General features: G+C 33.0%; 4 protein-coding genes and 5 non-coding genes across 9 annotated transcripts; 2 read left to right on the forward strand and 7 right to left on the reverse strand.

Moving 5' to 3' along the window:
* Positions 1-488: 488 nt before the first annotated feature.
* On the reverse strand, positions 489-4761 carry LOC129946515 (40S ribosomal protein S5). Its single transcript, XM_056056729.1, has 5 exons — positions 4658-4761; positions 3787-4180; positions 3429-3545; positions 2065-2163; positions 489-629 (listed from the first exon to the last, which is right to left on the reverse strand). Exons 2-5 carry the CDS (start codon positions 4177-4179, stop codon positions 561-563), a joined length of 678 nt encoding a protein of 225 aa, XP_055912704.1. The 5' UTR covers position 4180; positions 4658-4761; the 3' UTR covers positions 489-560.
* LOC129948663 (small nucleolar RNA psi28S-1192) lies at positions 935-1083 on the reverse strand. The gene has a single exon (XR_008781949.1). It is a non-coding gene; the product is annotated as a small nucleolar RNA psi28S-1192 (small nucleolar RNA).
* LOC129948664 (small nucleolar RNA psi28S-1192) lies at positions 1139-1287 on the reverse strand. Its single transcript, XR_008781950.1, has one exon. It is a non-coding gene; the product is annotated as a small nucleolar RNA psi28S-1192 (small nucleolar RNA).
* LOC129948665 (small nucleolar RNA psi28S-1192) lies at positions 1383-1524 on the reverse strand. The gene has a single exon (XR_008781951.1). It is a non-coding gene; the product is annotated as a small nucleolar RNA psi28S-1192 (small nucleolar RNA).
* On the reverse strand, positions 1640-1786 carry LOC129948666 (small nucleolar RNA psi28S-1192). Its single transcript, XR_008781952.1, has one exon. It is a non-coding gene; the product is annotated as a small nucleolar RNA psi28S-1192 (small nucleolar RNA).
* Positions 1860-2006, reverse strand: LOC129948667 (small nucleolar RNA psi28S-1192). The gene has a single exon (XR_008781953.1). It is a non-coding gene; the product is annotated as a small nucleolar RNA psi28S-1192 (small nucleolar RNA).
* Positions 4762-12493: 7732 nt separating the features above from the next.
* Positions 12494-13666, forward strand: LOC129945840 (uncharacterized). Its single transcript, XM_056055773.1, has 3 exons — positions 12494-12716; positions 12782-12884; positions 12951-13666. Exons 1-3 carry the CDS (start codon positions 12583-12585, stop codon positions 13635-13637), a joined length of 924 nt encoding a protein of 307 aa, XP_055911748.1. The 5' UTR covers positions 12494-12582; the 3' UTR covers positions 13638-13666.
* A 349-nt stretch (positions 13667-14015) lies between these two features.
* Positions 14016-15031, reverse strand: LOC129946052 (uncharacterized). Its single transcript, XM_056056076.1, has 2 exons — positions 14658-15031; positions 14016-14591 (listed from the first exon to the last, which is right to left on the reverse strand). The coding sequence occupies exons 1-2, from the start codon at positions 14788-14790 to the stop codon at positions 14053-14055; spliced, it is 672 nt and encodes a 223-aa protein (XP_055912051.1). The 5' UTR covers positions 14791-15031; the 3' UTR covers positions 14016-14052.
* Positions 15032-16887: 1856 nt separating this feature from the next.
* LOC129946233 (adenylate kinase isoenzyme 6 homolog) lies at positions 16888-17730 on the forward strand. The gene is made up of 3 exons (XM_056056350.1): positions 16888-17095; positions 17171-17322; positions 17380-17730. The coding sequence occupies exons 1-3, from the start codon at positions 17050-17052 to the stop codon at positions 17707-17709; spliced, it is 528 nt and encodes a 175-aa protein (XP_055912325.1). The 5' UTR covers positions 16888-17049; the 3' UTR covers positions 17710-17730.
* The last annotated feature ends 5387 nt before the right edge of the window (positions 17731-23117 follow it).

A 23117-nucleotide genomic window follows, 5' to 3' on the forward strand; every position in this document is an offset into this window, starting at 1 on the left:
TACGGAGTGGCCAATGTTGTTGTTAGTCCACTGCGACGAAGCATTGAGGCGGATAGCCGATCTTGCAGCTATTTGTTTACTAAATATGTCAAGAGGTGTAAGGTAGAGCAAGGTGTCCAGACGGGGTCGTGCGAAGCGATCCGCTTATACATAGGCAGGCTGAATCGCGCTTCTAGGAATGCTTATCAATATACCCTCGAGCCCATCTTCGGTCGTGCTGTAAAGTACAGAGATTCGTTCTTTAGCCTTACTATGCGAATGTGGAATGCCTTGCCACACTCTGTCTTTCCCAGCTATTGCAATATTCAGGAATTCAAAACCAATGTGCACCGACATCTTCTTTCAAACCCTCTCTCCCTTTCCTAGTGCTCACACTGTGTCTACATAATAAGGGTAATATATCCCTTTGAGTGTGCGCTTATTATAAAAAAAAAAAAACCTAAAAAGGTGTAAAATAAATTTGAAAAGAATTAAATAATTTCTTTAACTTCAATTTTTGTTTTTTTATTTATTTATTTTGTTATTATAGTGTAAAAAAAATACACACGAATGTAAAATTCTTATCGGTTGGACTTAGCAACACGTTCCAATTCATCCTTCTTCTTAATGGCGTAGGAGTTAGAGGAACCCTATAATTAAACAAACAAAAATAAAATGGTTATAATTTTAATTAATTCAAAATAATAAAAAAACAAATAAGCATAAAGCTAATCTTAAAACTATTGCATTTAACTTATTAACTAAACTATTAATGAATATTCTATATTCGTTTTCTAAATTATCTGCTTGACCCGGGAATACATATACTTAATAATTGGAAATGCATTAAAGTTGCATATTCAGCTTTGAATAAATAAATCATTCCCAACGAAACACTTTCTAAGTTTTCTTACAAAAATACACTATGTAAAATAAATTAAAAGAAAATCTACATAAATGTTGTTCTACGTTTCTCGAGCACCACAAATACGATATTTACATTTTTAAGCGCTAGGATAATAAAACAAAAATATTGATGTTGTCCTTAAGCGAAGCTGTAACAACGGGGCAATTATCGTTGTTCAGGATTATAAAGGACCTTACAAAATTTATTACAAAACACCTACATTTATGGTTATATTTAAATTTAAACTTGAGGAAATGTAGTTCTACGTTTCTCGAGCACCATGAAAATGTTTTATTTAATTCAGGCGCTAGGATAATAAAACAAAAAATTTGTTGTTGTCCTTAAGCGAAGCTGTAACAACGGGATTATAAATCGTTGATCAGGATTATAAAGGACATTCAATTAAATAATTAAGTAAACATTTATGACGATTTAGGGCAATATTTGACCTTTAAACAATGACATTGAACTGTCATATCTTCAATTATTAAAATTAAAATGTTGTTCTACGTTTCTCGAGTACCGCAAATAGGATATAGACATTTGGGTGCTAGGATAATAAAACATATAATATTGCCCTTAAGCGAAGCTGTAGCAATGGGGTTATAATCGTTGCTCAGGATTATAAAGGGCATTCAAATTTTAACTGAATAAATAATCAAAACTTTTGATAAGAGTAACATATACATATTAGATATTTGTTTAACATTTTTACGTCATTAAACAGGCTCCTTATAAAAAAATTACTTAATGAAATGTTGTTCTACGTTTCTCGAGCACCACAAAAAAGATTTTATACTTTTGAGCGCTAGGATAATAAAACTTGTTTTATTATTGTCCTTAAGCGAAGCTGTAACAACGGGATTATTAATCGTTGATCAGGATTATAAAGGACTTCAAAATAAATGTATAAATGAAAACATCTTAGTGTACGTGACATTAAAAAAGTTTCCTATCTTAATTTAAAATAAATAAATGTTGTTCTACGTTTCTCGAGCACCGCAAATAGGAATTAGAAATTTGGGCGCTAGGATAATAAAACTTCTTTTAATATTGTCCTTAAGCGAAGCTGTAGCAACGGGGTTAATAAATCGTTGCTCAGGATTATAAAGGACTAAATAAATATATGAATACGAAAAAACAAAATAAGAATAAGGCATTTAAAATAATAAATTTACCTTAGCAGCGTTAATCAATTCATCGGCCAAGCATTCAGCAATGGTCTTGATATTCCTGAAAGCAGCTTCACGTGCTCCAGTGCAAAGCAACCAAATAGCCTGGAAAAAAAGAAGAGAAATAAATTAAAACTTCTATAAACTATCTCCTCATACCTTTCCAAACACCAATTTAATTTTATTCTTTAAAAATAGGCCTATGTGTTAAGAACTCGTCATTGAATTAAAAATATGTTTTTCCTTAACTCTCATCGGAACTCAAAACTAGTGTTTTTTATTGTCCAGAAGCATAGGCTTACTCTTATAAAGATACAGAGAAAACAATGAAGCTGGACTGACCACAATTTAGAGCCGTAAGATGTAAACTAAAAGAGGGGCCTATAATATTTTAGGGATGACGACTCAGCGGCGTTGAAAATTTGCAAATTTGAATCCTTAGCAAATATTCAGCCCTATCATGAATTCCATCGTAATCGGAAATTTTTACGAATCCCGAAACACTGTATCATGAAATCCGTTCGTAATGCAAAATTGTATGAGATTTTCCACTACGAACGGATCTCATGATGCATTTTTTCGGGATTCGTAAAAATTTCCGATTACGATGGAATTCATGATAGGGCTGATTAACTTGCCGATAACATCACAAGTAAGAACTATCAACTTCATTTGAAAAATCGAGGAGAAAACATAAAACAAAATAGAAACAATTGGTCAAGAATCAAAGGTTGTTGAAGATGAATGAAACAAATTTATGGGACATTGATTCACTACGACCTTGAAATCTACTGTTCCCCTTAAAAAACTTGTTGGAAGTGCTCATTCTGTGTTAATTAGTTATTTCAAGTATTTGAGTTGAATGAAGATTGTTGAAGACGGATGAAGCAAGTTTATGGGACATTGATTCAATACGACCTTGAAATCAACTGCGTCCCTTAAGCAACTTGTGAGAATTGCTCATTCTGTAGTAATAAGTTATTTAAGTATTTAAAGTTTCAGAAAAAAAAAAACATAAATAACTTTAAAAATTTGTCTAAAACTATGTTAACAACTTTTAGAGCAGCATTTTGTCTGCATCGTAATTTCTTGACTCTCCTACTCTCTTTACCTTTTCAAACTATTCATTTTCACATCGAACGGCTCATTTATTGTTTTTATTTTTTGTTTAATTATGAAAAAAGAAATATTTTGAATTGTCTCTTAGGTCATACGCCTGCACTATATACACCATACAGACGCTACGGATACCGGATGTTTGGTCTAGCCGCCTGTTATAATCTTTTCTTTAGAGAATACATCAAGAGAAGACATTATATGCGGCATAAAATAAAAAGTTTGAAACACATACGATAGAAGATAAAACTTACTTGGTTGACACGACGAAGAGGCGAGACGTCGACAGCTTGACGACGAACTGTACCGGCACGACCGATACGGGTCGAGTCTTCACGTGGTCCGGAGTTAATGATTGCACTCACAAGTGTCTGTAAGAATGTCAAAAAAACACAATTTAGTACAAAATAATATTAAATCAAAATAAAATGTCAATTGTTTTCGTGTAGTCGAAATATCCCCACAAAATATCAGAATATTTCAAAGTCACGAAAACGATTAGTTTGATTTACGTCCTCATTCTACCTGTTGAAATGTTGAAATATCGAAAACAACAGTTTAGCATGGAACGAGAAGCTAAAGGATTTGGCATTTGAGATTTGAAAAATTTACCTGAAGTGGGTTTTCACCAGTTAGCAAGTGAATGATCTCAAAAGAGTGCTTGACGATACGCACGGACATGAGTTTCTTTCCGTTGTTGCGTCCCTTCATCATCAGAGAGTTGGTCAAACGCTCAACAATTGGGCATTGTGCCTTACGGAAACGTTTGGCAGCATAGCGACCAGCGGAATGGGGCAAATAACGAGCGTACTTCTCCTTGACGGCAATATAATCCTGGAGGGAGATGTCGCTTACAGTAACATCATCGCAGCTCCATCTACCGAAGAGCTTGATATCGGGAAGCTCGGCCGGTTGGGGGAGTGAAGTTGTGTCCAACACAGCTAAGGGCTCTGCCTCAACTGGCTGCTCTCCTTCAAAATTTTCAACACTTTCAACGTCAGCCATTCTAAAATTAAATTAAATATATTCATTAGTTTTTTATGATCATAAAGCATCTGCTTTATCAGATTTAGGGTCGAAAAATTAGCATTGGTTATTTGGGGATCGTTCGGACGAGACACGAGAACGATGATGATGACCAAGGAAATGCAACTTGACGGGACAGTTGTGATGAATAAATTCAATATTCTTAACGTTTCAACTGTTGTTAAAATATTTATCAATTTTAATTTTGTTTGAGTACAGAAATCACATTTAAAATAAATATAATTGGCATTTTTAGTTTTTGAAACACGTGTAAGGTTCTCCTCCAAAAAATCCGCCATAACCAAATTTTTTTCGACAAGCCTATTTTTCATTTTTAAACAGTAAAACACACATTTTTGTATGGTTTTTAATGACCAACAATTACAACTAATATTAATTTACATTCCCATCACATAAATAATGAATTTTTTAAAAGATTTTTTAATAAATTTCTTACATTTAAAATTTGTGAAAAATCAACCGATGCAAACAGCAATGGCGTTCGCCGAGAAAAGAACATGTCGCGAAAGTGCTGCTTCTGTGGTGACATCCGGAAACCACGGATGTCAGCTATTTAAAGTTCTCTTTAGTGTATGGCAATGATAAGGGATAGATAACACTGTTTAGAATACGTAAGTTCTTTTATATTTTTTTCACAACTAATAATAATTTAAATATGTTTGAATGGTGTTAATTCGCTTGGGATTTCCTATCGAACAGCAAATTTTTTAGAAGAAAACACTATTTTAAATTTACATTTACCGACTTTAATTTTCTACAAAAAGTTTATCCTTTTTCTTGTTTTACAAAAATTTAATTAAGGGCTTAAAGACATTTTTTGCACACTAATCACTTTTTTCATTTCACTAAAAAAATTAATCACATTAATGGTCGATTAACAATGTGTTGCAACATTGAAAAAATATAAACGTTTGATAAAGATAGTAACACAAAAATGCAAAGATCTACATAAATGAAGATTAACTACGGAATGGTAAAAGCATTTATTAAAAATCTACATTAGTCAAAAAATGTCTTGAAACAGTATGAGTAACGTTCGACTACCTACTACTCCAAATTTCACCTAAAATTTGAGCTTCTCAATATTAATTTATTTTATCCAAATTAATTTGCTTTTCATTAAATAGTGCTGTCTATTATTACTGTAATGTTTTACCTATTTTTCTAAAATCTATCACGTCTTTCAATTTTTCTGAGGACATGACAATCATCAATTTGTCTCATAACTAAGTGCAGCTTTTAACTGCAGTTATTATTTCTAAATTAGGCAACTTCAAGCAGCAGTTTAAAATTTTGATTTGAGAACCAATATATCCTTTTTATAAGTTTGACAAGTACATTTGAGAATATGAACTCAAGCTTGTCAAAAACTAAAGAAAATTTTATTTTGAAGTAGGATTTTAAGCAGTGTACATCGTGGACTGCTAGCTTCAAACTAATTCTCATACAAAACTCCCCTTCAAGATGATTTCACCTCTTTAGCTATGCCTTGCTTGAAGCTTTGGCCAAAAAATTATAACTAATTTTTAAGCGCCAGCTGTTGTTTTTTTGCTTCAAAAAGCTTTGATTGTGATATAAACTAAAGACTTCCATTATTATAAAGTTTGATAAAATAAACAAAGTACAAACATCAAGTTCAACAGTTTCTAAGCATTTCCGCTGAACCTACAGAAGCGCTAGTAGCGTTAAGGAGTAGGTGACATTAATGTAAAGTTAGATACCAGAAGTCCATATCTAGTAGATCAATTGTGTAGATGGTAAAATAAAATAACAATAAATTTTTTGGTAGACAGAAATATTTCAGGGACATTTTAATATAATTAATTTTGTCTGCAGATTTGGAAAACACAAATTAATTCTTTAAAAATTTCATTGTTATTCAGAGTATGTCTTCAAAAGGAAAATTGATATTTGACAGTTTGTTTAGCGATTGTGAACGCAAATCTCTCAAATACTCATTGACATACTAGATATGGACTGCTAGTAGCAAACTTTGCGTTGGTCTCATCTCTTCCTTAACGTTACTATCCCTTCTGTAGGTTCGTCTGATATATGAAAAAACTGGAACTTGATGGACGTTTTTAGTTTATATCAATATGTCAAAGTTTATAATAATAAATGTCTTTGAAACGAAACTTATTGACGCCTATTGAAACAAGATATTGCGTTTTTTAGTTAATTATTGTTTTTGCCACCAAACCTAGAAGGAGAGGGGAAGCGCAGCTAATAAGTGGAGTCCGTTCTAATGACATATCTAAACAAAAAAAATAAATGTAGTTTCCAGGAGCACATAGTTCTCCACGTTTTCGGCAACTAATTTCTGCTTAGTGCGCGTCTTCCCTTTGTTGCCCTATGGCCGCATTTAAGCCTATAAACGGAAAATTTCGCCGTGCTTTTCGTTTTTCAGTACGCTGCTGAACGACGAAAAGTGTCATTTTAGAGGATAGCTGTACTAGATTTGTTAGTACAATTCTCACTCTTTTCGTTGTCAATTTAACTGCCCATCGTATTAATTGCTTCCGAAATTTTGACGTTTAATTTTTTTTTGGAAAAAAAAATGTTCTTTTTGACTTTGATTTATATTTGATTTAAAAAAAAATGGATTTGTATAATGTGTTCCAACAATACATTTCTGAATCGGAAACTCAGGATGTTGAAGATATAAACCGAAGAAAAAAAATTGATTTCTCTTCGGAGGAAAAAATAAACTAGCTTCGTTGGTCGAAGCCAGGAAAGCTATTTGGAAGTTGGGGCACAGGCTTCACAAAAGTAATTCAGAAATGATAAAACTAATACTAACTGCACAACAAAATGTTAATAAATAGAATTCCTTTCCACTTTTGTTTACCAGCAGCTAACTGTCTGAACTTGTCAATTGTTTTTGACAGTTGACAGAACTCTCCACAAATATTTTTTCGTTGTAGTTTTCGTTTTCATTTTCCCCTGCACTTGGAGATCGCCAAAAAATAAGCTTAAGTCAGAAGAGTATCTTTTTAACACCATTGAGTTACGATTTTCCTTCTGAAAGAACTAATTAAGGAAACTGTACTTAGTGCAACTCCAATATTTGCGAGTCATATGATTTTTTTTTCACACGATAAACGTAAAAAAAAGTGACCCTCCGATGTGTCAGTTCTTCGTGTTTTTACACAACTTAGGAAAAAGAAAAACAATTGTATTCTTCTTACTTAAGTTCTACTTAAATGTATTCTTTTCGAAATTCGTAAAGTTTTTTCTCATTGCTTGATGAGTTTTACTTCAACGAATATTATTGATACATTTTCTAAACAATGCTCCCGTGTTGAGAGACATGTGCTGGTGTCATTTTTTTACTCCTTCAGAAAAATAAGAGGCTCCGGCAGGTAGACACATTGGTCAGCTTTAGACAGCATAAGGGACTTCATTTTTAGTCAACTGCATTTACACAAACTCAACTACGAGTAGTTATTTGAAAGTAGGACACATTTTTCTTGACTAACTTTCCAGTCAACTTTCCGAAAGTTTTTTGACAGCTGTCCTATCAGACACTAGAAATTTGCCGTAACTTCAAGTCCCTTATGTCGTCTAAACCTGTCCATTCTTTTAACAATTATTTACACATTGGTCGCATTCACAAAACTAATGGCTACGTAGTCAAAGGATTCTGATTGGCTAAATCTAACTACAAAAGTAATTGAAATTTCCCTTCCGACGCGAAGTAGTGTAAAAAATTCGGCTACAAAGTTAAGCATTATTCACATGAGCACGACCAACGAATGAACGAATATTCGTTGATTTTGATATTTCTTTCACATGAGAGTTTTTAATTCGTCACGAATAAAGTTTGACTTTGACCACCGAAACCAAAACAAGAATGTTTTTTTTAGGTTAAGTACGCGCGATTATTTTATTCGTTGGGAGTGTGGATAATGTGGAACGCGAATAAAGTTTGACAGTTCGTATCAACTACAATTTTTTTTCGCGACGAATATATTTGTTTTCATAAATTTATTAATATCTGATATTGAAAAGTAAAAGTATGCATCGTAAATCAAATAAAAACTATATTGCTATCGTTTTGTTAAGAATTTGTGTGGAAATATGTCTTCAAACGTACATATATAAACTCACATTCGTTCACGCTCATGTGAATGCTGCTTTAGTGGAGAATGATTTTGACGTTTCCCAATCAGCTGCTCGGTAAAGACAAACGAATTCAAAGTGAAATAAATCATTCAGTATTTAAATACAAATATAAATCATTCAAATTGTGTCTTAAATTTGATTTTATTGAATTTAAAAACACAAAAGATAAATTAAAGTTATCAAGTCAAAAATGTTTTTTATTTTATATATTTGCATTTGTCAATAATTTGACAGTTTAAGATTGACTACCTTTGTAGTGTAGTTTTGCATTCACAAAGACAGTTGAATTTTGACTACGAAGTCACTAGCTTTATGAACGCGTTCAGTGATATCTTAATTTTGCCTTATATCTCCTGAACCCCACACTGATAATGATATCCTTATAGTGAGCTTATTATGAAAAAATAAATTTGAGATTGATGAGACAGGATAAAGTTTTCAAAACATTTTTAGACTGAAAAACACAAGCCAATTGTCATTTCGTTCAAATGATCAAACAAAAAATGCACCATGTCAGACGTATTGAACCGCTTCAAAATACCACTTTACGCTTTAAACACTTTTCTCTCATTTTTTAAAAAGTTATTCAAATTGGAAGTTATTTTAAAGAAACTCCGAGATTCATATTTATTCACGTTGCAATAAGTTAAAACGAAATCTTAAAAATGAAATTGATTTTTAAATTCAACAATTATTACTAATTTTTAACTCACAAGGTAATATTCAGCTCTCACTCGCGCTTGTGACGGCCTTCTTCTGTTTACATAAGTCATCCAAACAGACATTTTTAAGAAGCTTAATAATATAAATTTTTAGTTTAATAAGAGATACGTATGTATGTTTCAAAATTGTCAATCACTTGCATTTATTTTTAAAATAAAATGTTTGTATTTTTTAAAAATAGGAATGCACAAACTTGACAAAATTTATTTATATTTAGAGACCAAAAGAAAACAAAACACAATAATTGATGTAACTTATTCCGCCTTTGCCGTATATTCAAAACGAACGAATGATCAAACTAAGTAAAGAACGAATAACCAGCCAGCCAACGGAGAACGGACACGGACACCGCTGAGGTTAAATCAAAATTTATCAACTGTCAACCACCAGCTGAATTTATCAACGCTTTTATTAATAATACACACGACAAGAAAATAAAGACGTTTTATTTTATTTTCAGAAAATAAATTTTCTATTTCGATTTCGGATAAAATAAAAACTGTGCTAACGCACATCGAAAATAAGTGTGTGCGCAGGAGGCTCATTATATTTAGAGGGCAGAAGAGCCACCTCCTTATCTAATTTAGAAAACTTCAATTCAACACTGTGTTCGGCTGTGGTGAGTATTTTTAATACAAAAATGCCAAGTGCCAAGAGCATCACGTCAATGTGATGCGTAAGCAGTGACAAAACCAAAAACAATTTTTTTTTCTTAAATAATAAATAAATTGAAAATCGTGCGCGGTTATAGAAATAGGTGTCTCCGGAAAGTGGTCATAGTCACAGGAAAATCGTCACTTGTTTATTTTATTTTTGAAATTTTTACTTACAATATATTGAAATGAAGTAGTGCTTGTGTACGTAGTATGAATATTTTTGAATCATGTTAAGTATTCGTAAAGAAAAAGGTGATTTCATCAATGAATTGTTGAGAAAGCTCGAGTTGCAGTGTGTGGAAGAGCGAAATAAAATGTAAATAAATTGCAGTAAAATGTCGTTGGTACAGGAAATGAGTCGAAAATTGTTTAAAAGTAAAATTTTGTGCACATCCTTGGTTCTTATAAATCTTTAAAAAAGCTCACGGAAATTATTTTTTTTCTCAGCTTTCGAAAATGTGACAATTCAGTTTTTCGTGGGTTTCATTTTCTTGGTGGAGGTGTGTACTCTGAACAACTGAAATTAAGTCTCTCATTCCGCCTTCCCAATCATTGTCGCGTGTTCCAAGCGCAACTTTTGGCGATGAAAGAAGTCTATTCCTGGCTCAAAGAAACTGTGATATCAACATCTGATATCCGTATTTTCTCTGATGGCCAGGCCGCTATCAAATCTCTGGACTTTGTCTTTACAAACTCTATAACAGTCCATAACTGTTGATCATCTCTAATCAAGGGCGGATCCAGACTTTTCATCAAGGGGGGGAGGGGTCACACAAAGGCTAACAAAATTTAAATAACATAATGTGTACGAGTGTATTACCCTAACCTATACACATTTCAATTTCTTAAATGATAACTTTAAGAGCCTTGCACATGTGCAAGATACTTTAGTTATCAAATTATTTTAGAACACTGTTGTCCAGCAAAGTATGATCTAACTATTTAATTTGTATGACTCCCTACATATGAAAGCATTTCCAGATTCCAAAAGTTTTCTAAATATGCTTTTTTTAAGAGCTAAAAGACAATAGTTCAGAGTTTTTGCTGCATTTGACGCAGAAATGTAAGAAAATGTTTTGAAACGTAGCTTTTTTTATAAAAATGAAATATACGTTTCTTGTATTATTCTATTTATGCTAAGAACGCTATAACATTCAAAAATCCAAAAAATAAGAGAGGATCTGATATGAACAAACATTTCGAGTAAATCAAGGGATTCTGATTGGCTAAATGCAACTACAAAAGTAGTTAAAATTTCCCCTACGACGACGACGTACTGCTTGAACACAATGAGATGCCATGCAGCTGTAACTTAAATAATTGCTGTAGTATAAGCTGTCAATGAAAACGCTTACTAATGTACCAAAGGACGTCTACAATGATGCGCGGCTGTCAAAAAATAATTTGATGTCGGAGCCTATGGCAGCCAGAGTGAAACTCTGCTTTGGATATTCCAGAGGAAGTTTTCAATTTCAGGCTCTCGAGAGAACGACGCATAATTAAAAATTCCTCCGGAATATTGGTTGCCCCGTGGAGAATACTTAATAAGTCCATTGAGTTTCATCCCAAAAACGCCGATAAGGTGGTACTCGCCTGCACTTTATTGCACAACTTCATTAAAAAAACCGACAAAGTATTTAATTCGCATTTTTACTGTCCTGAAGGATATTGTGATACGTAAGACAGCGGTGGTGAACGTATTGATGGCATGTGGCGAAATGAAACACAAGATTTGTTATCTGTTCGTAAGTTTGGGAGCAGCAACAGATCTCAAGGAGCATTCGCTATTCGAAAGTTGCTGACGAATTATTTTTTAAGAGAAGGTAAAGTTCCATTTCAACCAATATAATGTATTGTATAAATTTGTATCCAAATGCTTTATTTTTGTTTGTATTACTTTTTTGCATTTGTAATTTTACAATAAAATTAACGACATACCTCTTTTATATACATATACATTGAAGATATACCATTATTTTTCAATTTCGTTGACAGCTACATCTACACCATTGTGTTCAGCCAGGTAGTGTACAAATATCGGCTACAAGTTAGTTAGGTTTTGACGTTTCCCAATCAGCTGCTCGGTAAAGACAAACGAATTCAAAGTGAAATAAATCATTCAGTATTTAAATACAAATATAAATCATTCAAATTGTGTCTTAAATTTGATTTTATTGAATTTAAAAACACAAAAGATAAATTAAAGTTATCAAGTCAAAAATGTTTCCTGTTTTATATATTTGCATTTGTCAATAATATGACAGTTCCAGATTGACTAGCTTTGTAGTGTAGTTCTGCATTCACACAGACAGTTGAATTTTGACTACGAAGTCACTAGCTTTATGAACGCGTTCAGTGATATCTTAATTTTGCCTTATATCTCCTGAACCCCACTCTGATGATGATATCCTATAAAGCCTAGTACATACTTCCTCGTGAAGTGAACGTTCGCCAGTGGAGAAAGTGAACTTTTGACATTGCTCACTGGTACACACTTGTGAGTACACGTTGTGAACATTCGACTTCAGCTTCACTAACAGTTCCCGTACATTTTGCACGTGAATTGCCCGTGAACGAAAACTCTCCACTTTGTTCTCCACACAGCTTCACGAGCAAGTTCACGGGTGAACCAAAAACTGAAATTTGTATGGGTTCACGAGATGGTTCACAAGTATGTACTAGGAATTTATGGTTGGGAGACACTCCGTTTTGCTCGGATCCAAAAAGGACAAAAGTTTGAAATGACACAAGTGACAACCTCGCTCATCAACCTTCGCTTGTCAACAACATATTTTCACCAGACAAGATTTTCGCAGATTTACAAAATTGCAATATTTATTTATTTTAAAATACAATAATGAAACGAACACTTTGGGGTAGTATAAAAGAAAAGCAAGAAGAAACGCTTTTCAATAAACTCGTATCACAAACCGTCAAACAACAAAAACTAAATGAAGCTGGTAAAAACAAACCCAAGCCAAAGGATCTCAAGTAAATAAATAAACTAATCGTATTTTCTTCAAAATTTAATAATTTTATTTATTTTAATTTTATAGAGTATTTGTTAAAGTTAAAAATCCTCTTGTTACTCAAACAATTGAAGTGATGAAACAAACAGAAATGTTGCAGTCCCTTATAGACACCTATTCCAATAAATCGGTACGTTACAAAAGAAAACTTTTTGATTATCCAAACTGTTTTAGTAATATGCTTGTTTCTCAAAAGGGATCCAATAACTATCTCCTCAATCCATGTCAAATGATTCCACAAGTTGATTTTCCTCCGGAAAATGCCACTGATTTTGTAAATGACGACAAATTCGCTAAGCCCCTCTGGTTCATACCACCAAATCAGACTGACTTCACACGAGGAGAACCCAAGGAATATCCCCAAATAAATAAACCTGTTTGCAAGGAATCCCTTCGGAAAGCAATCTGCGGGCAATTATGCATCGCTGGCTTCACAGACACCGCCGAAAGTGCTCTAGTTTTGTTCACAGATGCCCTCGAGGAGTTCATCAGAAATTTTATACTACAAATCAAAGATATCCAATGCAATGAGCACGCAGACAGACAAAGTTCGATTGATATCTTGACTCTGGAAAGAGCCTATTATGCTCTGACTAGCACTTCACTCACTGCAATTCACAACTATTTTAAAAACAATCTAATTGCCCGCAATCGCTCGGAAATTCGAGAATTTCGAGGAGTGTTGCAAGAATACGATAAGCTGATGAAAGAAAGCCAAAGTATGCAGAAGGGTCCCTTCCAGGAAAATGATTTCATGAATTTTCTAGACTTTACAGCAACTGCTGGACCAACAACACAGGACAATTCTACAGCTTCAACTTCTGGCCATGTTGTTGGCTATATTGAAGGACAGAACCATATAACTGTGCAGAATTCTAGGTGATTCTGTCACAATCAACATGATAAATTAAACCTTATGTTAGCTCACAGGAAGAACAAATTCATTACTCTTAATTAGCTTTCTTCATCCATAAACCAATAGTTTTAAGTAAACAGATAAATAAATAATATAAAAGTAGGTACTACTTTGTTTTATTTATGTTGGCTAAATAAGGATGTATACTATGGTCTTATAGAAATGGTTTCAAAGCTAAATGACTAGAGGACAACGACTTTTTTGTAAAGTTCTTTTTATTATTTTGTATATTTTGGAATTATTTATTAAAAAAAAAGGCAAATAAGTAGAGTATAAAGACTAGTACCCATGGATCTGTCCTTGATTAATATCATTTGGTGATTCAAAAAGGTTAAGAATTACAAATAAATTTGTGTAAAATTTTTCATTTTATTGGCAAACTTTATTTATTAGAAAATTTTGCTTTCTTTATCTTCGATTCATTCCATTGGTTTTTAAGTCGTGCCTTTGTAAATTCATTTGGTGGTTCAATAAAATGTTGATCCTTATTGATACCCTTTCCTTGCTTATAATGATAAACCTTTCCTTTGGGTCTCTCCGACCAGTTAACTGTTTCTTTCAATGACAAAACAAATGCACCATCAATTGCAGCAAGTTTGTGCTTTGTTTGTTCATCCAAACAAACTTCACCAACAACATTACGTTTTTTAATCTTGACCTTTTTCCTTTGGCCAAGATCTTCATATTCAAAATCTTCAAATGGTTTAACATAACAATCGATATCTTTTAATAATCTTACTCTGCTTTTGGGATCTTTCTTTGGCTTTTTGTTACATAAATCCATAGCATCAACAAATTCAATTTGTTCATCTACTAAGTGGCTCAATTTTTTAGCCATAATTTTTTGTACTGTTTCTGAAGGCACGAAGTCGATGTCAGTGCTTTCTTCATAGGTTATATGCCTTTGGGAAGGTAAGACTTCTGTAATTGAGTAGTAGATTACATATTATAATACAAAAACGTTTAAAGTCTTTAAATAACAGTTACCATTCGATTTGCTTTGAAGAATTTCTGTCTCTACTGGCTTTGTTTTAAATAGAGAATCTGTGAGAAAATTTGTGTCAGCTGCTTCAAGGATTTGCTTTAGATTTTCGTCTTCAGATTCACTGGAACTAGACATCTATTTCTTGTTTAATTTTATGTTAATTTTTAAAAATGTTTATAGTGCTTTGCAAACAAAATTGACAAATGCAATCATACTTTGCTGCAAATGACCACTTCACTAATCTGTCAATGTCAAAATTGATGGCCAATACTTTGGAGAATGATGTTTGATTTTGCATAAATAATAATGACTTCTATACATTAGGGGTAGTAATGCAACTTTGTAAAACAAAAGATAAGTTTACCAATTGTCTAACTTTACCCCAACAAATTTGATCGGGAGAATGATTTTGTAAAATTATACCAACAAACCATCATTTGCTTGCAGAACTGAGTGATGTAAAGATTTTTTTGGGCAGGTTCGCACGATATAAGGGACTGTAAGGTAAGGGGTTAGTTATAGCTATCATTGAAATCAATCCGGGAAAATGTTTGAATCGATATTTGACGGTGTTTCCCTTTGATTAGAAATGAAAATTATATACTGATCGATCGAAAACCACGCATTTTTTTCAAAAACTTTTTTTTTCTATTTTCCGGAGGGAAATTCGTTTTCCTGAACAGCTGATACTTTTATGTTCAAAAGTGAAACGAATCGTTCCACTGATTTATGTTTCAATTTCACACAACTCCAATGACAAATTTCTGCCAGTAAAAATTTGTCGGTGGATTTCAATCCGGACATTTTTTTCAATTACAGAAATTTTTAATGATAATGTGTCATTACACTCAGACTTTCTGTATGCAGCGTGTTTCGCATATTTTCTTTTGAACACCCATCCCATCAATCTCGCATTATTACACTAGGATGTTTTTTGGTTGCGTGTTTTTGACACTTGACTTTCATTTTTTGTTCTCATCCACAAAGTCAAAGTGTAAAAATAATTAAAGAAAATTGCACTTATTACTACAGCAATGATTATTGACATCATGAATACGGAAAATAATTCCGAATAATAGAAAAATAGGTATTGGATTGAAATCTGGAGAGAATCCTTCGTTTTCTTGACAAAAGATCTAAAATCATATGATAAACCATCGTTTTTAAATTATAAAAAGATGAAAAAAAATACAATTTTGAGAGCCAGAAAAGTTGGCTATCACTTTGTTTCAACGGGTGAAACATTCCAAAGCTTAAACTACCAAGCTAGACTCTTTCAATCATTCCTTCATTTAATTTCATTATAAGGTATTTGCTCCACTTGAATTTGTCTGGCGGAATATTTCTTGTTTATTCGGTAACAATAGAAATAATAATAATGCAACTCCAAGAAACAAAGAAAGGCAAGAAAGAGAAACGTCAAAAAACAATAAAAGAATCACCCGGACAATGTAAATTTATTTATATTGTATCTTTTGAAAATAAAAAAAAATAAATAAATAAATAAATAAAAGAATCCTGAACCCAGAACTGTGCGGGTTGACACTTTTTAAAGTATTTCTATTCACCTACTTTCTCTTTCGCACTTATTTGAGTCCATCTAAAAACGTCTGAGTGTAATAACACACATAGCTATAAACGAACTGTCAAAAAGCTTTCCAACTACAACAACTTTATTGCAAAGTTAGTCAGAAAAATATCATGTGTATTTGCGCAAAGCAGAAATTTAAAGCTGAATTTATTCTTTTATTACATAATATAGTGTAAAGAAAGATTCCTGTTCAAATTGTAAAAGAAATAAGTACTATTTTATTACAATGCAAAATAATGGTTTTGTATTTTGTTTTCGGTGCTTACAACTGAATTTAAAGTTTTAAATGGTTGACAATTGAAAGGCTAACTAACTTGATCTAAATATACTTTCAAAAAATGCAGTTGACAGTAACAGGGGTTTAATTAACAGATTTGAAATAACAAATTGTTGGCTACTAACTTCATCTCATTGTGTTCTTAGACTAAGGATACGAAGCACCTGTCAGTCTAGTTAATGCATAACTTAAAATCAGCTGTGTAGGATACAAAAAATAATAGTATGAGTATAAGAAATTAAATCTCACACGTAGTAAAATAAATGCTCACACCATTGGGTTAAATTTGTTGTTGGAATTTTCATCTATTCATCGAAATGAAATAAAATCACAAAAACAAAGTAAACTAATGTGTTTTGGGGGGTGATACGTACGAAGGCCTTCTTTTCTTAATTTATTGTCTGTGTCTGAATTTCTGGTGACCTCGAGGAAGCATCTAAACCACACTTCACCATCACCATAGACTTTTTATATTACTCTACTCTTGTTTGTAAACTTCTAGTAGTTGTTTACAGATAAATTAACAATGTCCGATGAAAAATCTGAAACAAAACCGAATATTTTAATAACAGGTAAGTTCTATTTCACTTTGTCTGATGAATATTTATTAATATTGAAGCTATTTTCTCCTACGAACCAAAATATAGGAACACCAGGTGTTGGCAAATCACACTTATGTGCCAAAATATCAGAAAAATTAAACTTCAAATGGTGGGATTGTTCCAAAATAGCAAAAGAAAAGAACTTTGTTGAAGAGCATGACGATGAATATGACTGTCCTATATTAGATGAAGATAAGGTAAATTGAGTTCTTGAGTACAATTACAAGTACTAACTTATTTATTCTTTTATTCAGCTTCTCGACTATCTAGAACCAAAAATGGAACAAGGCGGAAACATTGTCGAGTATCATGGTTGTGAATTCTTTCCTGAGCGTTGGTTTCAGGCAGTATTTGTAGTAACTTGCAATAATACTACCCTATTTGACCGTCTTAAAGATCGAGGTTATAACGAAAAGAAACTGAAGTCAAATCTTGAATGCGAAATCTTTAAACTAATTGAGGAAGAAGCGAAGGCTTCCTATTCGGAGGATATTGTTTTTGAGTTGAAAGGTGATACAGCGCAGGATGCAGAAAATAGTATTAAGACTATAAGAAACTGGTATTCGGCCTGGAAAAGAAAGTAATAAACATTTGGTTGTGTTTTATTGTTTGTGTTTGGCTTAAGATAAGTAGTTATTTTGAAATAGGTATCAAGCAAACATAATGCCATTATAATCGGCTCGACAACCTGGGCCGATGATAATGGTCTGCACCTTAGTAAAAGTCGACTTTATTCGTGAAGGAACTCCAAGTAGATAATTATGATCTACGCCACCTCCCCGGCGAAGAAGCTGGGTGAGGCACATCACTATCGGGGCCATCAATATGACCCTATTCAGCATCGGCTTAGAATCTATACCGATCTATTTATTATTGATAATATTTTAAAAGAAAACCCGTACAATAGTTAAATGTTTAAGTTTTTAAACATTGAACTTAGTTTTTAAAAGAAGAATGATACAATGAAAAACTATTAATACTCGTACGAGTACATTTTTGCTGCAGAAGAAGGCGAAGGCGCCTTCTTCATTGATTTCAAGGCAGCCTTTGATAACATCGATCGAAGAGCTCTGTTCTATAAGCTCTACAATACTGGAATGAGTAATAAGTTTGGAAGGGTACTCGAAAACATGTATAAAGAAAACCGAGCAGCTGTATGGTGTGGAACTGAGACTTCGGAGTGGTTCGCAACAAATATGAGAGTAAGACAAGGCTGTTCCTTAAGTCCTTACCTGTTTTCGTTGTTTATCAATGACCACACAGGCTGTCTACCAGGAGGAATAGAGTTTGCCGGAGTGTTATTTAAAGCACTTCTTTTTGCAGACGACTTGGTATTATTCGCGCACTCTCCCAAATCATTACAGCTGATGAAAAACCGCCTTTATATGTATTGTGGAACTTGAAATTTAACAGTTAACCTTGGAAAGTCAAAGGTGATGATTTTCAAAAAAGGAGGTGGTAGATTATGTAGAAACGGAATGGGATTTCAATGGAGAACCAATTGAAGTTGTAAAAACTACAAATACCTAGGTATGACGATTACTAGTAATCTTAACATGGAGTTCCATCTAAAGGATAAACTTGTAAAAGCAAAAAGTGCAATATGTGCTACATGGAAAAGATGTTTTTCAAATAAATTCGTCGACCATACCGTTAAATACAAAGTTTTCGTTTAAGTAGTGGAATCGGTGATGCTGTATGCTGCACAATCTTGGGAACACAGTCAACATGAAACCGTAGAGAATTTTTGGACTACCAAGTACAACACCCAATTATATGCTGATAATCGAAACAGGCCTTTCACCATTATTTGTTAAAACTTTGAAGCTCCACGTAGATAACATACTGAAAGTTCTTGAGATGCCAGACGAAAGACTTCCCAAAATTGTTCCCATGAAAGCTATTCAAAGAAGAAATTTATGGTTTAGTAAACTTGAGGAGCTTGCGAGTTACTGTGGTATGGATTTCAATCATTTAAGGATATCCAACGGAAGTCAACCAAAAGATATGCTCTATGAACTCATTTCCAAAGTGGATAAACAATATAGGCCAGATTGTATAAATATGGTTGCATCTTCCTTTCACCTATCGTTGTACAGCACCCTGAACCACAATTTGTGTGAACAAAATTTTTTCAGCATCCACAGTAGCCAAGAGCTAATATCTGCTGTCTTTAAAATGAGGGGAGGACTCATAAAACTTAACTACATACCACATTCGTTCGGATTTACCGATCTATTGCAGCCTTTGCAACATCGCGGAGCGAGAACATGTAGTACACTTTATTGGTAGGTGTCCTGTTCTCAAGGAAACTCGTAGATTGTATCTAGGCAGTGATATTAAATCTGAATCTGAAGTAAGAGCACTTTTAAATTGTAAATCAGATGTAAAGCTACTTTTAAACTATTATAAACAAGCAATAACTTACCGAAACAATATTATAAATGAAAATTTTAAATTTCAAAACAGTTAAGGTACTATTTATTTTGTAAATGATGTATCTTTTTATTTTTTATTAAATGTCAATCAGGCAGACGGCAGAAGCCATGGTTTAACTATTTATGTGTAAAAATAAAAAAATCATTGTATCATAATGAAGAAAAAATAAAATCATCTATCCATCTATCATTTTCTTGCATAAACTAACTTAAAGGATTAGATCAGATAAAAGGTATAACAAAATTTGTACTTTACTCATGGTTACGGCATATAACATTACAAATAATAAAACCATTTTGAAACTCCATCTACTTACTCTCAATTGATATTAGAAACTTACTTTATAAAATATTTAGAACCATACATTTCTTCAATCCAAATTATTATGTAGAACTAAATACAAAATCAATACTGAGTTTTAAGAAGTTCTACGTAGAAAAATATTGTAAATTCCTGAGGAAACGATTTTTCGATATATGTACGTACTTTAAAAAGTTCTTACGATGATATATGTCAAACAAAGTTCTATAACCAAGTTTTAGAGAAGAACTTAGATAAGGTAAATTGGCTGGTAATTGATGTGGTTTACTTCGCAGTTATCCAGAAGTATTGTAACTTCCCTAAAAGTCAATTTATAACCTACGATTTCTATGGGTTGTCATTTTCCAACCACTTTGAGGTCTCCATAAAGCCTTATACAGCCAAATTAATAAACGAGGAATAGCAAAGGCTTTGGTCTTAGGTCTTTTTTTTTCCTTTACTTTGTGAAGGAATGCGTTAGGCACCATAAGGAGGTATCCATACCTCCCCGTGTGCCGGGCTCACCAAGGAAAAATACAAATTTTTGAAGACCTTATATTGGCATACCGGCTAAACCTCCAAAAGTGTCTCGAAGATCCAGAAGAATGTTCAAGCTATTTGGCATTACTTAACATTATACCAATAAAATATTATTAGAGCGAGATACCTTTACTAATAAATGAGAGCAACGATTCAAATCGTAACAGTTGAAATAAATTACTAAAGTGCACAACACGTCTTTTATTTTAGATCGGTCTTATTACAATTTAACAAATAGCAAACAACAATAAACAATAACACTACAGTGACGTTTACTGAGTTAAACCACAGAAGAAGGAGGATTAGCAGAGGAATAAGATCCAAATGTGTCAAATTTATTTTGAAATAAAAAAAAGTGAATATTTAAATTTATAGTCACCGCTATTACCGATGTCGTATACGACAGAAAAATATACAACACAATCCGCATTCCATAAGTCGATTTCAACTTTTGTCACACGTTTTGTTGTCGTGTGTAAACGTCAAGTGTGTTGAACATAATTTATTTTATGGAATTTATTAGTTCTTTATTTGCGATACCTAAATAAAAACAAAATATTCGTTCAGATTTGCAGTTGAAATTAACAAATCAGAAACAGAATCAGTTCCAGGTCCTCGTCGAGCTGATGGAAAGCAGATTTTTGAAGGGAATCAACAAAACTGACATAAAAAGAGAATGGAATTCCATAGCTGAGCGGCTGAACAGCAAGGGTCCTCCAATAAGAAATGGAGATGGTTGGCAAAAGGTTTGAATCGCTTATTTCATTTATTTAAAAAATATTTTAATGTTTGCTTTAATCAGGTTTGGGCCGACTTTAAGTTCAAAGTGAAAAAGAAAATAATAGACAATTCAAAAGAAATAAAAGCAACTGGAGAAGGTCCAAACCAATTGCAAATTTTATATCCGCTGGAAGATGCTGTAGCAAATTTGCTTAAATACAAACAGTTGTTAAATCCAAATGGAAATCCAGTTGCTGTATTCCAGCCCAATTTACTTCCAAATACTTTGACGACTACATCTGGACATACATCAACACGAACTCAGGCTACAAATGCAGATGCAGACGCAGACGCTTCCCTTTCCTATTTATTTGAGGTTTGTTTTATCTGCTTTCTTTTTGTAATTAATTATGCTTTTTAAAAACTTCGCACTCCACCTTCTTCATCATCATCAATATCGCTACTCTTGTTGTAATACATTTCTACACTTATCATTTCAATAACTTATTTATTTACCAATAATTAAATAAAACCTCATTTGTTAAACATTGAACAATGATTTTTTATTTAGACGTTAATTTATTTAATTTGATTTGGGCAGATGTTTGTAACTTTTCCGTCGTTTAAAAATCTGCTACAAATTTGTCGCGTCGAAGAAATTATGGAATGCCACTTAAAAAACGACACAACAGAGAAAACGAGAGTCGTCGAAAAAACGAGACAACATCGGTAATATGCATGATTGTGTGGTAGATTTGTCGAGTTTTTGAACCAGTTGCAATTATTGGTTAATCGCAGGTGCGTTAACGTTGGCTGCCACGTGAATCATCGGTGGTACACATTTCTTTTTAACATGAGGCCGCGTGTACCACCGGTGGTTTACATGACTTCCTTGCTTGTATGAACGATAGTTTTTCGGTTTTCGGTAAATATTTCCTTCAGTGGCACCTAGGTAAATGCTTATTCTTTTCATATAATGAAACAAAAATTAATTTTAGTTTTTTTTTTTATTCATGGTATTATTAAATTAATGTTTTTTTAGGAAACAATGAATGCATAATGCAGGTTTACCTTCACAATTGTCACAATATGTAGACAATCTATTAGTTTTTTTTTAGCTACAACTCTGCCTTCGGTTCCTTAAATATGGTTGTAGCAACTGGAACAACGTTTTCGAATTTTTCGATTTGTTTTGTCTCGTGTGTCGAATTCTTTTATATATGTTTCACGTTCATTTAAGAAGAAATTGATGGCTCTACTTCCAGTTCGCAAAGAGATCCGCAGATTGATTGCCTGAACTGGAGAATTTGTGCATTTTTATGAACTTGTTTGTAAATTACTAATGCATTTACAACGGATGTACTTAGAAGGAATTCAAATGTGATTTTGTGGTACCATTTTATCGTTTTTCATAATGGTGTCAAATAGTACGCCATTTGGTCCAAAATGTCTATTCCTTGTTTACCTTTATTATACTCCAAGATCATTTTCAACTTTTTTATTTCTTCGTTGTTCCGATTCCTCTTTCCTGTGCAACCAACATCTAAGTTATGTTTTGTGCTAAGCATGAGCACGTCACGTTTGTCTTTCCACTTCGCAAAAACTATTCCCGAGTTTTCCATTAATCTCATTTTTTTTAGTTTTTTGCTCGTAAGGTCCTTTGGATTTCCAGATATGTTTTTTCTCAGAGTTCCAACTAAATGTGTTTTACGATCTGACGTATAAAAGCTATCTGTTGTCATTTTCCTGCCTTTCTCAAATACCTATCAGCTAATTCTAATACAATTTGGGTGCTGTGTGAAGTGCTTTCAGTTGGTCTTCCTCTCTGATTAAAATTATCACATTTTCCAGTATAAATCGAGCTCGTACATTATGTATATCCATTAGTGTCACAAAGCTTGTATACTTTTACCCCATATTTGGGCGATTTTCCAGGGTTATACTGGCGGAACAGTAGCCTCCCTCGCCAGGGTATCATACTCTCATCAACTGC

The sequence above is a fragment of the Eupeodes corollae genome, chromosome 2 (genome assembly GCF_945859685.1).
Source record: "Eupeodes corollae chromosome 2, idEupCoro1.1, whole genome shotgun sequence".
Classification (NCBI taxonomy): Eukaryota; Metazoa; Arthropoda; class Insecta; order Diptera; family Syrphidae; genus Eupeodes; species Eupeodes corollae.

What these genes read in the sequence shown, in the direction of transcription:
- LOC129946515 (XM_056056729.1), bottom strand. Translation starts at nt 4,179, where the DNA reads ATGGCTGACGTTGAAAGTGTTGAAAATTTTGAAGGAGAGCAGCCAGTT. An exon ending in CTGGTGAAAACCCACTTCAG is followed by an intron (nt 3,546 to 3,786) that starts GTAAATTTTTCA and finishes ACATTCTTACAG; the next exon opens with ACACTTGTGAGTGCAATCAT. An exon ending in CTCTTCGTCGTGTCAACCAA is followed by an intron (nt 2,164 to 3,428) that starts GTAAGTTTTATC and finishes CTTTTTTTCCAG; the next exon opens with GCTATTTGGTTGCTTTGCAC.
- LOC129945840 (XM_056055773.1), top strand. Translation starts at nt 12,583, where the DNA reads ATGAAACGAACACTTTGGGGTAGTATAAAAGAAAAGCAAGAAGAAACG. An exon ending in CCCAAGCCAAAGGATCTCAA is followed by an intron (nt 12,717 to 12,781) that starts GTAAATAAATAA and finishes TTAATTTTATAG; the next exon opens with AGTATTTGTTAAAGTTAAAA. An exon ending in ACACCTATTCCAATAAATCG is followed by an intron (nt 12,885 to 12,950) that starts GTACGTTACAAA and finishes GTTTCTCAAAAG; the next exon opens with GGATCCAATAACTATCTCCT.
- LOC129946052 (XM_056056076.1), bottom strand. Translation starts at nt 14,790, where the DNA reads ATGTCTAGTTCCAGTGAATCTGAAGACGAAAATCTAAAGCAAATCCTT. An exon ending in TCTTCAAAGCAAATCGAATG is followed by an intron (nt 14,592 to 14,657) that starts GTAACTGTTATT and finishes ACTCAATTACAG; the next exon opens with AAGTCTTACCTTCCCAAAGG.
- LOC129946233 (XM_056056350.1), top strand. Translation starts at nt 17,050, where the DNA reads ATGTCCGATGAAAAATCTGAAACAAAACCGAATATTTTAATAACAG. An exon ending in ACCGAATATTTTAATAACAG is followed by an intron (nt 17,096 to 17,170) that starts GTAAGTTCTATT and finishes ACCAAAATATAG; the next exon opens with GAACACCAGGTGTTGGCAAA. An exon ending in CTATATTAGATGAAGATAAG is followed by an intron (nt 17,323 to 17,379) that starts GTAAATTGAGTT and finishes TCTTTTATTCAG; the next exon opens with CTTCTCGACTATCTAGAACC.